This window comes from Talaromyces marneffei, chromosome 4 (genome assembly GCF_009556855.1).
Source record: "Talaromyces marneffei chromosome 4, complete sequence".
Lineage (NCBI taxonomy): Eukaryota > Fungi > Ascomycota > Eurotiomycetes > Eurotiales > Trichocomaceae > Talaromyces > Talaromyces marneffei.
The window spans coordinates 1,555,927-1,572,751 of NC_072351.1; the positions used below are offsets into that span (position 1 = coordinate 1,555,927).

General features: G+C 47.0%; 6 protein-coding genes across 6 annotated transcripts; 3 read left to right on the plus strand and 3 right to left on the minus strand.

Moving 5' to 3' along the window:
- Positions 1-1,620: 1,620 nt before the first annotated feature.
- Positions 1,621-2,339, minus strand: EYB26_005614 (uncharacterized protein; the record flags this gene model as incomplete). The annotated part of the gene is made up of 3 exons (XM_054264898.1): positions 1,621-1,698; positions 1,758-1,862; positions 2,007-2,339. The coding sequence occupies 3 exons, from the start codon at positions 2,337-2,339 to the stop codon at positions 1,621-1,623; spliced, it is 516 nt and encodes a 171-aa protein (XP_054120873.1).
- Positions 2,340-3,079: 740 nt separating this feature from the next.
- Positions 3,080-3,379, minus strand: EYB26_005615 (uncharacterized protein; the record flags this gene model as incomplete). The annotated part of the gene is made up of 1 exon (XM_054264899.1): positions 3,080-3,379. One exon carries the CDS (start codon positions 3,377-3,379, stop codon positions 3,080-3,082), a length of 300 nt encoding a protein of 99 aa, XP_054120874.1.
- A 4,107-nt stretch (positions 3,380-7,486) lies between these two features.
- EYB26_005616 (uncharacterized protein) lies at positions 7,487-7,851 on the plus strand (the record flags this gene model as incomplete). Its single annotated transcript, XM_054264900.1, has 3 exons — positions 7,487-7,489; positions 7,553-7,682; positions 7,754-7,851. 3 exons carry the CDS (start codon positions 7,487-7,489, stop codon positions 7,849-7,851), a joined length of 231 nt encoding a protein of 76 aa, XP_054120875.1.
- A 264-nt stretch (positions 7,852-8,115) lies between these two features.
- On the minus strand, positions 8,116-11,394 carry EYB26_005617 (uncharacterized protein; the record flags this gene model as incomplete). Its single annotated transcript, XM_054264901.1, has 7 exons — positions 8,116-10,046; positions 10,120-10,348; positions 10,401-10,784; positions 10,844-11,040; positions 11,103-11,221; positions 11,277-11,290; positions 11,374-11,394. 7 exons carry the CDS (start codon positions 11,392-11,394, stop codon positions 8,116-8,118), a joined length of 2,895 nt encoding a protein of 964 aa, XP_054120876.1.
- Positions 11,395-11,738: 344 nt separating this feature from the next.
- On the plus strand, positions 11,739-12,919 carry EYB26_005618 (uncharacterized protein; the record flags this gene model as incomplete). The annotated part of the gene is made up of 4 exons (XM_054264902.1): positions 11,739-12,110; positions 12,183-12,389; positions 12,450-12,605; positions 12,722-12,919. 4 exons carry the CDS (start codon positions 11,739-11,741, stop codon positions 12,917-12,919), a joined length of 933 nt encoding a protein of 310 aa, XP_054120877.1.
- A 1,704-nt stretch (positions 12,920-14,623) lies between these two features.
- Positions 14,624-16,693, plus strand: EYB26_005619 (uncharacterized protein; the record flags this gene model as incomplete). Its single annotated transcript, XM_054264903.1, has 4 exons — positions 14,624-14,628; positions 14,695-16,210; positions 16,268-16,529; positions 16,587-16,693. 4 exons carry the CDS (start codon positions 14,624-14,626, stop codon positions 16,691-16,693), a joined length of 1,890 nt encoding a protein of 629 aa, XP_054120878.1.
- Positions 16,694-16,825: the final 132 nt, after the last annotated feature.

Genomic DNA, 16,825 nt, shown 5'->3' on the forward strand with positions numbered 1-16,825 from the left:
GATCAATTCCTTTCTCGTAAGCGGCGACGGCCTCTTCGAGCCTACCCATTGCGAGGTGTGCGCCTCCAAGACCGACATAAATCGTGCTTCGTCCTTTTGAATCAGGTTTTCTCCACTAAGAATCGACTCGTACGCCTCAATGGCTTGAGACCACCTACAGGCGGCCATGTATGTGTTGGCTATCAGTACGCGATATTGCGCTCCGTTATCTGCATCGTTCATCATCGCAGAGCGAAGTACTCCTATGGATTGATCGAATAGAAACAACTCACCTAAGTCCGTTGCCAAACGGCATGTTTTCTTGAAATGCGTGTAACGCTCATTGTATTGACTTTTTTTCTCGCAGGGCTTTATATAGAACATCGAGAGCGCCTCTCCAGTCCCCCAATTCGCTGTATGCTTCTGAAAGACCAGTCCAGTACTCGTAGCGGCCAAGATACCACTTGTTTAATGCATATGTATAAACCGGTTTCACTTCATCCCAGCAACCCCTGTCTCCCAGGATCTGAGCTATGCGTTGTCAATATTGGTACTCTTCTTTTTCCAAACAGAGATGCTCCGCTTGGCGAAGTATCTCGATGGCGCCCTTGACGTTGCCTGTTTCCAGAAAAAGGTCTGATTTTGCAGCCCAATACACGCCGATTGAGAATTATACTTCATTGCCTTCTCAAAAGTCTCAACATCTCTCAGTTTGTCATTTATCCGGTACCAGTTCCCAAGGCCATCGTGCAGATGCCACCAGTCTGGGTATTCGTGTAGCGCCGATAGAAAAAATTGAGGACATAAAGGATCGTTGGCGGCCATGTGCCCGAATGCATAATTTCCCGAATGTAGACCGATGAATGGTAATAATCCCCCCAAGTTCTCCCAAGCGTTGAACTTGCGATGCCGTTTGTTGATGCATAGTCGTTATGGGATGCGGATCGATTAGTGTCTCCAGCAATCTCGTTGGACAACAAGATCTGGGCGGTCTTTTTGGTCTGAGGAAACACAATTGAACTGAGCCCAGATTCTTTCCAATTCGTTCCTAGCCATGTACGTGCGAGGCACCTGCATATAAAGTGTGCCAAGTCTTGAACTTCGCTACTTGCCATATGGTTCCTTTATTTTAGGACTGAAATGTATGTCTCATCTCCTGGGGGACCTCTTGACATGCTTGGAGCGAGCTTTGTAGATGCCATGAAGGTAAGCCAGTGCAACATACTCTGGTGTATGTCGAAAATGTGGTAGCATAAGAAGAGTGTCCTTGTCTCGTCTTTAGTGAGAAAGATGAACTTGTTCAGCCAGGCACAAAACAATTCCTCGACTGTGAAGAACTTGTGTACTTTAGTGAGTAGCCTTGCATTGATCATAGGGTCATATACACCCTTTTCCTTCTGAACCAGGAATTCTGTAAAGTGTTTAACCCAATTGACCACCGCATAATCGTGTATGCAGGCCACATTTTTTTCTCCCGTGTGCAGTTAGACACTCCAAAGAAGCTAGCTATTAGAAGGTGAAGATGACAAGATGGAGCCGGGAATGATCGGGACTGTAACAAATCTTGGGTGATGATGTAAACTCTGAAAGTTTCATGGGTTACTTGTACAACATGTCGGCCATCTTTGGCGGCAAAAATTGTCAATATCGACCCGCAGTTGACTTGAATAAACTCGCGAAACGCATATACCTCTCCATGAAATATAGACACCATAGCTTCTAGAGCCTTGATTGTCAGCGTGGATTGACTAAATAGGACACATCCGACGACTACCTACCCGTGCCAGTTGGTTAATTCGATCAAAGAGTTCAGTATAAACTTGATTCAGTTTGCTGGGATTGTCACTTAATATATCCTTGAATTCTTGGGCCGAGAGGCTTGGCTTGTCGAGAAGGCTTAGCACAGTTGATGCCCATAGAAAATTGTTTTGTCCTTTCTCCACTATCAATGTTTATGCGTGCTGTCCAAGTCTTTCGAACCCTCCCTGTAAAACTATAGATTCACACAACCTCTTTGACGTAAATACCCTTATATCTTCCAAATTCTCAGTTGTAAGTCGATGATGCAACCATAGACTGAGTTTTCCGTTTGATATCGGCATCGGTCGACTTGTCAAAAGGCATTGGCATTGCAATTTGGTGAATGACTCAAGAATGGCACTAGACTTGTCATCAAAATGAGGTAAATCTTCCCCCATAAACAGACACTCATCAATACCATCAATTACGATGAATACCTGCGAATTGACCTTGGACAGAGGTTTCACAATATAAGTCTCAAAGAGAAGCGAAACGTCCTCACTCCCATGCTTCCGGTCTTGCAAGTCTTGGAAATAGCCCTGAGTAGATGAAACAGCCATTACAAGCCGTGAAGCCAACGTATGAACCAGTTGCTCCCATGTATTCAACTGCGGGTGAGTACGCTTGCAGAAGAAATATAAAACAACTTCTCCAGGATGCTCGGATTTCAGTACCTGTACCACATGTGCCGCTAGCACTGGCTTTCCAAATCCCGGGGGTGCTGTTAACCATAAACCATTAAACTCCTTCCTACTCCATTGAGTGAAGGGTTCTAGTCTCGGTACCCAACTGAAAGAACCATCCTGGAGCTGTTTGTTTGCAGGAATTCATAAACTGGGCCTCTGTCTCCCAATCCGAGGCTTTTAGCCACTTTAAAAGTTATGCTTTGTCCGGCTTCCTCTTTACCTCGTGATCTATGGATACAGCGTCACCCGGTTGTGTTCCTGTTAACCTGGTACTAACTGCAACCTGAAGCAGAAGCGCCTGACCGTACTCAACAATGGCTTGATCTAAAGCTGCCTTAACACCAGCATATCTATCCTGTCCTAGCAGGGTTGCCGATCCAAGAACCTGTGTGGGGTCTTGGCTGAAAAAAAAATGATGCTTTCGTTGAAGTATCGAATGATTACGGTAAGCAGTTGAGTGGACTTTTGTATGACCAGACGATTCCAATACCCATCGACTGTAGTCTTCTGTACCTCTGCTATGCGTGAGCACTGATACATTACACTCTGAAGGGTTTACTGAAAGTCCTTAGCCTGTGAGCGCTCCTGTTTGTCTTGAGAAATAATGGTTGGTATTAGGTTCGCGAGTTGCTCTGGACTCGAAGTCGCAGTGAACTCAGCCCCGCATCAAACAAGACTCCATGTGCGCCTTTTGAATTCCGTTCGCGATATCGCTGGATTGATTTCTGAAGCTTTTGTGATGCCAGTTGGAGTTGCTGTGTGTAGTCATCTGATGAGATGTCGAGATCATCGTTAGCTTGAGATGGAGCTTCTGGAGAAGGCGCCGGCGGGGTTGAAACATGGAGCCCAACTGCTGCCCCATCGTTTCCAGGCTTCTTCAGCGACTTGATGGACTTTTTGAACAAGCCCTTCATGACAGCCAAGTTGTTATCGAGCCATGATTCTCAAAAGATGAAGCTGGCGTGATCCGTTCGCCTCGTAATCTTCTTAGTGTACCGTCCTTCACCGCCTGATGACTAGACCCACCTGATGACTGATTTTTGTAGAAATCGCGAAAAATCGCGAATAATTCAAAGCGCGATATATCAACCAATATGGCTTCATATGAGCTCGCACTTGAAGCGTTACGCTCCTTGAAGCCGGACGAAAAGCCTAATATCAGTTTAGTTGCAAGAACATACGGTGTCAACCAATCAAATCTTTCAAAGCGTTTCCGCGGTGTTACAGGCTCAAAAGAAGCACAATATAATAATCAACGATTACTGAGCAAGGAGCAATCGAGAACGCTTATAAAATGGATCAATCAACTCACTGAGCGCGGCCTGCCACCTACGAATTCCATGTTGGAGAACTTTGCAAGGGAGATATCTGGTAAAGAGCCTGGCAAAAACTGGGCCTCACGCTGGCTCAAGGCTCATTCGGATAAGGTCATTTCTCGCTATTCCAAAGGCCTCGATTCGGATAGAAAGAAGGCAGATTCAGCATACAAATACACATTATATTTTGAGCTTATTGGCCGGAAAATCGAGCAATATAACCTCACGCCAGACCAAATTTATAATATGGATGAGAAGGGCTTTATGCTTGGTGTAAGCACAAAAGAGCGAAGAATCTTTACCCGGCGCAAATATGAGCAAGGAGGATATAAGCAACACCTACAGGATGGAAACCGGGAATGGATAACTACAATTGGCTGTATTTGTGCCAATGGAACCGCTATATCGCCTGCTCTTATCTATATGGCCAAATCAGGTAATTTGCAGGATTCATGGCTTCAAGATTTTGATGCTGAGCAACACCGCTGTTTCTTTGCAACCTCAGAGTCAGGATGGACCAATAATGAGGTCGGATTCGCCTGGTTGGTCAATGTTTTTGATAAAGAGACCAAATCTCAAGCAAGCCGGGGATGGCGCTTGCTTATCCTAGATGGCCATGGCTCCCACGTCACAATGCGCTTTATTGAATATTGTGATAAAAATAGAATCTTATTAGCAATTTTCCCAGCTCATTCAACACATACTTTGCAGCCTCCTGATGTCGCTATTTTCTCACCTCTTTCTACGGCTTATACGGAGCAACTGAGGCGCTTTATAAACGATTGCCAGGGCTTCACCCGGCTTACAAAACGGGACTTTTTTAGGCTTTTTTGGGCGAGTTGGGAGGCTACTTTTACAAGCGAGAATATACTCTCAGCGTTCAAGCATACCGGTTTATGTCCCTTCAATCCGGACCTCGTTATACAGAAATTTACTAAGAAAATCGAGAGCCGGCCCTCATCTAGCGATTCTGGAGCTTCAATTATTCCCGCTGAGGATTGGAGACGGCTTCGGAAGCTTGTACAAGGCGTTTTTGAGGATTTATATGATCAAAAAGCGATTCAACTCAAGGATACGGTGCTCCACCTTTCTACAGAGAATATTCTACTCAAAAATGAGATTGCAGGTCTACAAAGAGCCCTCATTCATTCGAAAAAGCGCTCAACCAAGGGGAGGGCTTTATTATTCGATATTCCTACAGAAAATGAAGGTGGAGCACTTTTTATGAGCCCGTCAAAGGTGCAGCAAGCGCGGGATAATATACTCAAAAAGGATGAGCAAGCCGCGCAGGAGCAGGCTCGTAAAGATGATAAAAAGCTTGAACAAGAGCTTACAAAGCAAGCCAAAGAGCAAGAAAAGGCTGAAAGAGCTCAAATCCGGCAAGAAAAGCAAGAACAGCGCCTGCAAGAGGCTACGGAAAAACAACGCCTTAAGGACGAGCAAGAACTCGCTAAGTTAGCTCATTTACAGCTTCAAAATGATGTTCTAGCAACTCCAAGTGCTCCAAAAAGAGCAAAAAAGCAAGTTTCCAAGCAAGTAAAGGTAAAAGCGCAGCCTGAGGCTCATACAGAGGATAATGGGGTGGTTGTTACTACAAATCGTAGGGGCCGCGCGATCCGGCCCCCTGCGCGTTTTCGGGACTAATTTTTATGCTTGTTCGATTCCTTATATCTTATTTAGTGCTACACCAGAAATTTATTATAATTTATTCTTATATGGTGTTGTAAAGCTTCAAAATATTTTATATAGTAACCCGTCAAAATCAGTCATCAGGTGGTTCTAGTCATCAGGCGGTGAAGGACGGTAGAAGCTGCGCTAACTTCGCAACAAACCCCACCAGTTTGGTACGTGATGTGCCCTGGTAGGCTTAACTACAATCAAGCCTCTCGTCTATAGCATCTAGGAAAGGGGTAGTGACTATTCTCTTCTCTGTGATACGTGCTTCAAAAAATGGATCCGAACAAACGGCGATTGTAGCCGCCCCTGGCCTTCAGCCTAGCCTTAGCCTAGCCCTAACTGGGCGTTGGAGCTTATTGGTGCTGGCAGCCTGGCACGAATTGGGTATTCGGAACAGATATTTGACTAGGAAATGGAGTGCACTTAGAGTAAGATTGGAGTAAACTACCAATAGGAAAATGAGGTCATACGCGGTGCTGGTTCCTGGACTAGGCCCAACAATCCCCAAGATAAAAGGATCGCGGATTGGTTGTCAACAGCGCACTGCGAGGCTAATCAAGCCTACTCAAGGCCATGATGAATGCATGCGGTTGTTCCAGGACAGTGAGATATATATGTCCTTGCGAACATGACAACCCAGAGAGATTATTCCGACGTGGACGTGTCAGGACTAGACCCTGGCTCGAACTTGGTAAGTGCCTGCGAACAGCAATCTCTGTCGTTTACTGTGGCTATTGACTTCTCCGTGCGCAAGGGCAACTCAACCTGGCAGACAAGTGTCTTCAATCAATACGCGGCTGTCCTTAATTCAATGGCTTTATACGACAATCTCTTAGGCCTCAATGTCGGCAACGAGATAGTTGACCAATGTATGTGATCTTCAGCAACTGATTCGGGTCTATAACCATATTCTAGTCACCAATGCAGCCGCCCAGGTGATCTCGCCCCGTTCTTGAAGGCAGAATTTCGAGATATGAAGGCATATGCTGTAGCTAGGCAGTATCGTACTATACCTATGGGATACTTCACAAACGACGATAACTGGGCTCAGCCAATGGCGGATTACTTGGTATGCGGCGGGGATAAGAGCGAGGCAATCGATTTTCTTGGAGTCAACAACTACTATTCTTGGTGTGGCCAATCATTGATGAATACCTCTCTGACTATACCTGGTTGACGTCGGAGTTAGGAGACATAGGTGTGCCATTATTCTTTTCAGAGGATTGCTGTACCGACATCCAACCACGCACCTTTGAGGACCAGGCTGCAATCTTTGGATCAAACATGTCTGGCGTTTGGAGTGGTGCGATCGTATATGAGTGGCGGAAACAGTAAATATCTTGTCTGGTTCTTCTTTTCTTTTGATATGAACTGACATGCTCTCTAAAGGAGTGGTCCCGATCTCGGCACCTCGAATGAACCGTGCATAAGTAGTACTAGCTTTGATATATATCATGTTGTGCTTCTCCGAAAGGTTTCCCGATTGCTGAGTATATTATCTATACGGTTGAGGTTGGTGTGATGGTCATTACGTATTGATATGGCTAGACATGTTCATAGTCTCGTCAACCCAAGAATAGTATACTGTTCACGTAGTATCAATGATAGATAGGAGGGTTCGCCCGTATCCCGCTAGCCACAGTTACTTTCCTATGCGCGCGGCCTTGATTCCGCGGTGGCTGTGCAAAATTACATACCGGACTTGTGTTGGCGTATTGCCAGTCTTGTAATGTACGTGGCATTCGGGCCGTGGCAGTTAGATTAGATAGTACTAGTGCGCCATTTGCCAATTGGACAGCTATACTACATCACAACGACAATAATTATCTGGTAACTATGCGCCTCATCCGATTTGCAACGTGACCTGATCTATATTGGCTCAATCAGGCAGACACTCGTTAATATTCTCTCTATTTATGTTTCTTCCTTTTTAAAACACACACGTCTTCTTGCCTGCTGTTGGGACTCAGTCTTGAACGAACACCTATAGTTAACAGTTATATTGTCGCCTAATTACATCACATCACAATGGTGGGTTTTCGAGCTCGACATAACACGGCTGATTTACTGACTCGTTTCCTTTATCCATTTTAGGCTCAAACACCCCGACAGAAGAAAGCAAATGAGAAATTTGCAAAGCACGAGGCCGCAAAGAGAGGAAAGCCGCAGACGGTTGTCAAGAGGACCACAAAACAGAAGTCTCCTGTATCTATTGGATGGATAGGTTGGTACAACATTTGCCAGAATTTCAAGTTCTCCTGAGGATAGCTTCATTGACCATCGTTGTGATCATAGTATTACTTGCGTTTGTCGTTTGCGGAGGATTGATCTTCGAACTTCTACGAGTCGTGCCAGAGATCTGGACTGCAATCACGTCGTTTTTTAGGCGATGATTGACCACAACACGGACTCGGATCGACAATTACTAAACACCAGAGAGAAAGAATCAAGCTTTGAATTCTCGACCATCTTTGAGATTCCCACCTTCAGCTCGTGTCGCAGCTTGTCGTCACATTTTCTCCGTTGAGGTCGATTTCCTACGTTTTTAAGGGCGTTTGATTTCAGTTCTGAATTTCCTATATACCCGTCCCCTTGTCGACGATTACTGTACAAAACTCTCAGTCAAGTATTGCCATCTTAGCGATCTGCGTCCCATATTAGGCTTCTTCACTTTTGACTTTCTTCTTCTTTTTCTTCTTAACAGCCTTCTTAATAAGTTGGCCATCGGAGGGTAGCCCCTGGACGTCTATTCGCTCAGACGCCCGTTGCATTTCCAGCCGGACACGCTCTATATTTCGCATGGCTTCCGCCATTTCCAAATCCTGCTCGTCCCCTCTCTGATTAGGTTGTAGATCACTATTCGATGGCAATCCGTGCGCTTCGCTCAGGGCTAAATGCTCGATTCCGCTACTGTCAACCTGGAGAAGACTTCGTCCTGCCTGAGTCCTTGAATCGGTTTTTTGATTCTTTAACCCCGCAGAAAGAGATCCATCAAAATCAATGGTCTCATCAGCTGCGATCTGGAATTTCCCTGGTTTGATGCGACCTCCACCGTTTTTGTCGGGCTCCATAGAGTTAGTGTCCGTTGCCACGGTTGTAAGGTCGATGATAGGAATAGAATCTATATCCAACTCGTCATTGTTCGAAATTTCGTGGACCTGATATGAGGGAATGATTGCTTCGACAGAAGCTCCTTCGTTATGACCAATGTAAAAAGGATCATCCCTATTCCGTTCCCGGCGACTGAATCGCTCTTGACCCCTATTCGTGGTGGCATAACTGATATCTGCATTTTCCAAGCTGATGTCAACTTGGGTATCTAGGCCTATTTCCCTCTGGAGGGACAATGGCCCATCAGGAATATAATAGAAGCTCTTGGTGTCATTGTAAGCTTCCGCCTCAACCCACGTAGCATATTTGTCATCAGTCGCTTTTGGTAATGTGATGTTTATCGTTTCATCTAGATCTAGATTATCAGGAAGTGGGACCCTCTTTTGAGCATCTATGGACACGGAGTTCAAATCCAAACCTCTGAAGAGACCAGGAAGGACATCTGCAAGTAAAAACGGTAATTCGTCAAGGTCTTTGACATCTGGCTGCAACGCCTCCTTGGCCAAATGAAGAAGTTCAAGGAATTCAGTGGCTCGTTCTTGCACATCCAAGTCTGGGTGTGCTCCTAAGCTCTCTAGAAAAGTGATCAAACGCGCAAGAACAAGAGAATACTCTGTGTAGTTGCTAGCAGACCATGCGGTCTCGGAAGATATCAATCGCAAGAATATCTTGGGTATCGCTTGCAGATAGAGGATAAGGACTGTTCTAGGGAGTGTTTTGTTATTCTGGCCGATGAGGATGTTCAAAATTCGATCGGGGAATGACAGAAGCTGTGAATATTCACCTGCTATCCAAGCAATAGGACCGAGAGCTCCAACGTAGGCGAATGGTGCGTTTTGATAGACCTGCTGCACATCAACCAAAAAGAGAAATGATTCTCCTGCTCTGGTGGCCTTCTCTCGTACAGCTTTCACGCGTACCGCAATACTTCGGAGTTCTGCAGCTATCCTGACTGCAATATCCGATTCGGGAAGGAGGTTCAGGGAGTCGCCACCCTGACCTCGTTTGTTCGTATTGAGATGGGGCAAAAGCTTCAGCAGCTGCTCCAGAACTTCAACGTACCACTCAAAATCAACAATATCGGCATAATTATCACGCGAACATATGTCCAATATATGGGTAACAACGTCGGTCTTGTAATCAGCTGGCAAGTCATGTGCTGCTTGACTTGGAACTGTCGAAGATGAAGAATCCACGAACTCTGTGTCACGCCAACTATCAAGGCCTTCGACAGTATCATCCCCAACGTTCTGTAGAGACTCCAACTTTTTGCTATTCAGCAACTGCCTCAACAAACGATTGACAATGTCCTGTAGTGTATCTGATGTTGCCATTTGCACTGCAAGCTCAAGTGATTGAAACCTAATGGAAATATCCGGATCGTCCAAGCAGTCCATGATCACGTTCCGTTGCATTGCAACAAGATGCGGGTGAGATACGACAATGCGATTGAATGCAAGAAGAGCGACGTATCTCACTAGAATTTCAATATAGTTGTTAGTCCGTGGTCTTATGCTATCAACCCGGAGAAAGCACAATGGGTCACTCACGATTGGGATCAGCATCCATGACAACCATGCCTCTGAGTTTCGTCACACACAAACTTGCGATTTCATCCCCTTCTTGTGTCCCTTCAGCCTCTGTAAGAATACCCCCTTGAATTATACCATTGATACATTCATAGAGAAGAGACATTGCGGTTGTGGTTTGAATAATACCTATCAAAGGCCTAAGTAATTTCCGTACTAGACGAGGTTCTAATGGTGTGAGAGTTGCGAACTAGGACAATTAGCGAACACGTTCACTGATCATTTGGATTGAGAGTACCAACCAACTTGATTATTTTGATTGCCATCCAATTATTTCCGCTGTCCACTAGCAATTCAAAAAATCTCGGAGCCAAAGGCAGAAAGTCATGAGGTCTCCTCCAACCAAGCTCACAGATAACGTTCATCACGGCAGCAATTACGCTACTATCTTCGTTATCATCCATAAGGCGTTCCTTAAGTTTTGGCCAAGCCAGGCGAAGTGTCTCAGGGTACACCAAGGCAAACCTGTAAAGCACAACAATCGATTTCTTACGGATAACCGCATTTGAATGGGAGAGCCGCGGAAGGAGATCGTTCAGAAGCGACATGGCGAGTGACGGGGTAACAATATGTGGTAATGTTGCGAGCGGTAAGGATAGATTCACGATGGACGATGAGACCAAATCCTATTATCGTCCGTGAGATTCAGATCAACATGAAACTGATTATGCACATGGGTCTATACCTTCTTCAGCAGATTCGTCGCCAACATCAATACTTCTGTCTCGGCACGAAAACTTTGAGCTGCTGCCAAATAACCAATGCGCTTCTGTAAATGTTTCGATGAGGACATCACTTCAAGGACGTGAAAGGATGCCCAGGACATGTCGTATCCGAACATTTCGAGGTATATCAGCTTTAAAAGGGCGATTGTTTTCTTGTCTGGTTGACTGTCAGATCTAGGGAGAAATCAAACATAACTCATCAACTCGGAAAGCACGAACCCATATCTGGAGACTTGATTTCGGACTTGCATTCCTTCAAGCTATTCTGTATATACTCCGCCTCGCTCCCCTTGTGACTCCGGAGACCTCTAATGAGGTCATACAGGGATTTTTCGAACCTATTTTCCTTCGTAAATACTCAGTATTCCAGTAGAGAGCCATGGAGGCACACACATCGTAAAGATATTCTGCGGACCTCTCAGTGTCGTGGTAGAGTATCGGCGACACCTTGAGCACCCCACCACGCCGCTTCAATGTTGTGTCGATTGACGGGTGAGAGAACTTCGTTCATGGAGAAGGTGATAGTCGTGTGAAGTAAAACTTATTCTCTGGTTCTCGTAAATAGCCCATGAGAGCGTCGGCTCGAATGGAATGGCAGCACTCTGCGTTCTGTTGATTTTCTTGACCTGGAGTTGAATGTGACGATCTCCGGTGGTGCCCTCTCCGCATACATCATCCAGCCCGCGTTCTGCCAGAAGCTCCTCACCGCCTACGGAGGCCATCAAGAAGCTTAGGGACTGGCAGTCAAACCCCAAGCCTGACTACAACCCTATCATTCCAAGAGGAAACATGTGCTTCCTCGACTTGTCGTCTGATTTCGCATCTGTATGATTGCGCAATAGAAGGTCTAGCAGAATGGCAACTATCAAAGTAGATATTGAGCGAGGGCAGCAGCTGTCGAATCCAGCAGCCGCTCTCCATCTTTCACAACAAGCCTCCACGCTCTTGACGAAGCCTTATTCTTTGTCGACCTTACCCTTCGTTGCTTCCGAGAACCCTGAACAGTGGATTGAGTATGAACAACTTTTCCTCGTATGTTTACGGACTGGCGATGACAAATCAGCGCATCTTTGCCTCGATCGTCTCACAGAGCGGTTTGGCCCGGCCAATGAACGGATCATGGGATTAAGGGGTCTCTACCAAGAAGCAACGGCAAAGGACCCCTCTGCCCTGGAGGTGATTTTGAAGGAGTATAACAAGATACTCGCTGGAAATGCCGTCAACGTGGTGAGCTAGCTTCCACCGAACCGTGACTTGTGAAGAAAGGGCATTTTATACTAAAGGCAAGGCATTCAACAGCCCATCTTGAAGCGTCGTATTGCGCTCCTACGTTCGATGAATAAAAACGATGAAGCTGTATCGGCATTGGTGGACTACCTTGAAGCTTTCCCAACAGATGCTGAGGCATGGTGCGAACTTGGAGATTTGTATCAGTCCAATGCAATGAGTGCCCAGGCGATCTTCAGTCTTGAGGAAGCGCTGCTTATTACACCAAACTCATGGAATGTAGGTTCTTCTTCGCCTCACAATGAGAGGTATGAGCGGGTGTCTGACCTCGAGCAATAGCTGCATGCGCGACTCGGAGAGATTCTTTACATATCTACGATGTCTGCCGACCGAAGTATTTCCACCACGCAAACGTTATCAAGATCAGTCAAACATTTCTTACGGAGCCTTGAACTATGCGACGATTATGTGAGAGGATTGTACGGTCTCATCATGGTACGCCGCCCCGTGCTTTTCTCTTCTAGTGTCTTGAGCTTTAAATGCAATCACAATCCTTGGAAGAATAATTTGCCAGCATATACTGACCAGTGACTTTGGGGGGGGGGGTTTAGACTACGACGGAGCTGATCAAACAGATACAAAGTGGAGCGGAGGCTAGTGCCGATTTCGAAGTACCATCTGTAAAGACGCTGGAGGAGTTGAGGTCTATGGCTATTCAGAAAGCAGAGAAGCTTATCCAATCACAGCAGTCGGTCACTCACCAGCCAGATGGCCTCGTCTCCTTGAAAGAGCTAGTGCAGCAGAAATAGAAATAGTGCTCCCAAGTCAACGCATGCAATAAGAACCCATGAGACTGTTCTGCCATTCCAAACTTTCCGGGGGCGCCTCGAGTAACCTAGTTAGGAGTCAGGGTAGGCATCTGCCTATCGGGTACATGTTCAGTCAATGAACCTTTTCCTGATCTTTTGTTAGTTGCATGGTGGTTGCATCCCCCTTCATTCCGGTGGGCCAATGGTGGTGCAGTACGACGGGCTGTACTGTCATTACACTTGGTTACCCAGCTCCAGATCACACCGCCGCATCGTCTTCTTCCTCTTCCACAACCCTATTTACTCCAGTATTGTTATCCAGACTTGATAGTTATTCAATGCGATTCATTGCGTGTTACCCAGCCAAGCAGGAGGCTCCAGCGAGTCTTGATGCTAGCATTCTTTGGGCATTGTCTTCTGTAAGATACGTTATAGATGGGAAGTTAAGGCAAATCATTCCTAGGATGAGTCAATCGTCTTCCGGGTTTCTCATAAGGCTGCGCTTGACTACCGGTATGTATTGTTAGCCAGCTTCTCAATCGATATGCCCGTTGGGTAACGTTGGACCGGAGCCGAATGAAGTGGGCTGCTTCGGGCAGCCATACAACACATAGTTGGGAATACGTACACAGCAGTGTGTTCAAACAGTACGCAGTAAACAGTAAATACTGGCTGAGACCACTTGACAACGTCATTTCAGCCTTGTGTGTGTCTGATGGACGTCTTTCGCCATTCGAAATTCTTCTCTCCGCTTCGCTTGCATGGGCTGATTCTATTCCGGTGTTGCGTAGAAGATCGCTGTTGTCTGACTGGCACGGAACTAGTTAAGTTATGTAAGTAGTAGTTATGTGATACAGCCATAGAGTAACGTAGATCGATCCAGTCTAGCCCAGTCCATACTGGGTTACTAGAGAGTACTGGTCTTCTCGACTGGTCAATTGACTCTCTCTCTCTCTCTCCCTTTTGCTGTGTTGTGGAATGTTTGTTAGTGTAACAATTGATATCGGGACGCCGCAAGAGGAGTCGACGGTTAGCTGTACGGTCACCGTAATACAATGTTATATTACCCGCGCACGGCAACTGACTCATACTACTTCAGTGTAACTAATGTCTAGTATTCACAATACACACTAATCCCAACCGGGTTGTTTTGGGTTCCAGATCGCCCGTGGCCCCTCCTTCGCTCCTGCCCTGTGCCCAACTTCGCTCTTTTCTGCAATTGCTTTAGGCACTTAATCTCATCGTCGAATCCCAATCTGAAAAGAAAACAGAGAAAAAAAATGCCTTCTTCACACAGAAATCCCTGTGCGAAGAGGCGAATTTAGGTACACACTCACCTCAGCCTACTATAATTATCATGTACCTTGCATCGATTGCTCTTTTTTCATCATCTGCTTTTACTTTGCTACCAATTTCGTCCTTGATCCATATCCTCTGGCATCCCCTCATCCGAGCAGAACAGAGCAGAGCAGAGCACAGCATAAATGCTAACTGAAACTACGCCGCTTACTTCTCATATCATGAAGAGCATATTGTCAACAATAAACACTACTACTTCAATCTCGGTTCACTAACTCTCTGACCTCCTTGATTGACCTGCTCATCATTGATTGCATTGACGACTCGTCCCACAAAAACAATCAACTCCGACTATACAAACAACAACAAATCATCCGTTTATCGTTCCGTCCAAAACTCTTATCGATGCCGTGAGTTGCCATGATCAAACCGCGTTCAAGATACCTTGCTAAATCGTCATCGGTTCCAAAACAAAGGCTCAATATCCACATAAGCGATCAAGGAGACACGTCCGATTCGGATCAGTCGTACAGTGACGACGAAGGCTCCTCTGGTGTTGATGTGTCTCCGCCATCGGTCACAGGCAGCCAGCAAGACTTCGGTGAATGGGCTCACCTATCATACCCCGATGAGCTAGGATCCTCGGATGTAGCATCTCATCCTCGAGCTTCGCGCCATAGTCGTGATCGTGGTGCTGTGCCGGCTTCTCGCTCTAGATCCGGCCGACGATACTCGCGCAGGGACGTTCGCCCACAGAGAGAAGCCTTCCATCAAAGGACGACGCGCCGCCATCGGTCGCCCGAATCTCCTGACAGCGCAGAGTCGGCCGAAGACCTTGTAGACGATTACAATCATCATCGTCCCGATAGGAGAGGTTGGCCACCTGCAGCCGCCGCCGCTGTCGGTGGATACGCCCAGAGCTCATCTTCAGGTCCATCCTATAATGTGTTTCCGAATGGGACAGCTGCACATTCACATTATCCTCATCCCGGTCCCACACTTCCGCCATCAGATCAATTAGTTCGGTTTGGTCCCCTCGCTCCCATGGGGCGCTCAGGCCAATATGGAAACACATCACCGCCTTATGGCTACGGTGGCTCTCATTATCCCCCACCCCACGCTGGAGGCATGCCACCTTTTTTTGGTCACGATCAGTTACCCATGCACCCTGGCCCTCATCCCGCACATCTTCCGCCCCACCAACCTCGCGATCGAAGTCGGGGACAAAGTCCACCAGAACAACCATTATCTCATATGGTCCCAGCTCATGGCAATGCACATTTTGGCGCCCCCCCCTTTGGTAGCCCTGATTTGATTCCGTACGGCGCAAATGGATACATGCCCTTCAATCCAAATTTCCCACCGATGCCTCCTGGGATGCTCGGCCACCCGTTATTCGGTCCAATCCCTCGTCAACCTGAGTCTCCATCGGCGACTTCGCAATCTGATACTGCGAAGGAAGCAAAGGATGTAAAGGATCCAAAAGACGAGGCGATTGCTAGACTAGAGAAGTTGATATTGGATGAACGCGCAGAGAGAGAGGCAAGGGATGCAGCTCGTGAAGCAGCTATTGCGAAAGCTGCGGCGGATAAGTTGGCGGCGGAAGAAAGGGCGGCTGCGGAAAAGAAGATCGCAGATGAAGCAGCGGCAAACGCGAGAGCTGCAGCACTGGCAGAGGCAGAACAGAGAGCCGCAGAGGCGGCTGTCGCAGCCCAGAAGGCCGCCGAGGAGTTAGCCGCAGCAGCGGCTGCAGAAGCTAGAAAGACTGCAGAAGAAGCTGCGGCCGCGGCAGCAGAGGAGGCAAAGAAGGCCGCCGATGAAGCTGCTGCCGCTGCCGCTGCCGCCGCCGCTGCCGAAGCGACAAAGGCTGCCGAGGAAGCTGCCGCAAAGGCTGCGAAGAAGCCCCCACCCGAGAAGAAGAAGCCTATCAAGTTCAAAGACGCTGTTGGAAGAAAGTTCAACTTTCCTTTTCACTTGTGCGCCACGTGGCAGGTATGTACCTCTGGAATATATAGTTTGTCGTACTGGAATCCTTACTGGTCTCTATAGGGCATGGAGGAGCTTATTCGTCAAGCATTTTTGCATGTCGAAGTTATTGGACCTCACGTTGCAGAAGGGCACTATGACCTGGTTGGCCCCAGTGGTGACATTATCTTACCACAGGTTTGGGAAACCGTCGTTGAACCGGACTGGACTATAACCATGCATATGTGGCCAATACCAGAGAAGCCAAAAGAACCCGATCCACCTCCAGCAGAAGAGCCTCCTGCGCCACCGCCAGAGGAGCCCAAAAAGAAAGCGGACGCTCCAGGTAAGTCGAATAAGTCACGCTTACCCATCTAGCTTCGAGATCTAACTTTGATAATAGCCTCCGCTGTGAAGAAGCCCAAGGCGGTCCGAGCCGAGGCTGGCTCATTTGCGATGTGGATGATGGGTAACAATCGGCCAAAACCAAAGCAGCCTTTAAAAGCGTGAAAAAAGCCTGAGATTATACAGCAGCAAGACGACCCTTGTAGAAGTACGCCAGTGATTCTACAATTACGAACAGCGTCAACTACGGTTTAGACCAGTCACAAGCGAAATACGACCTACGACTATTATGGTCCC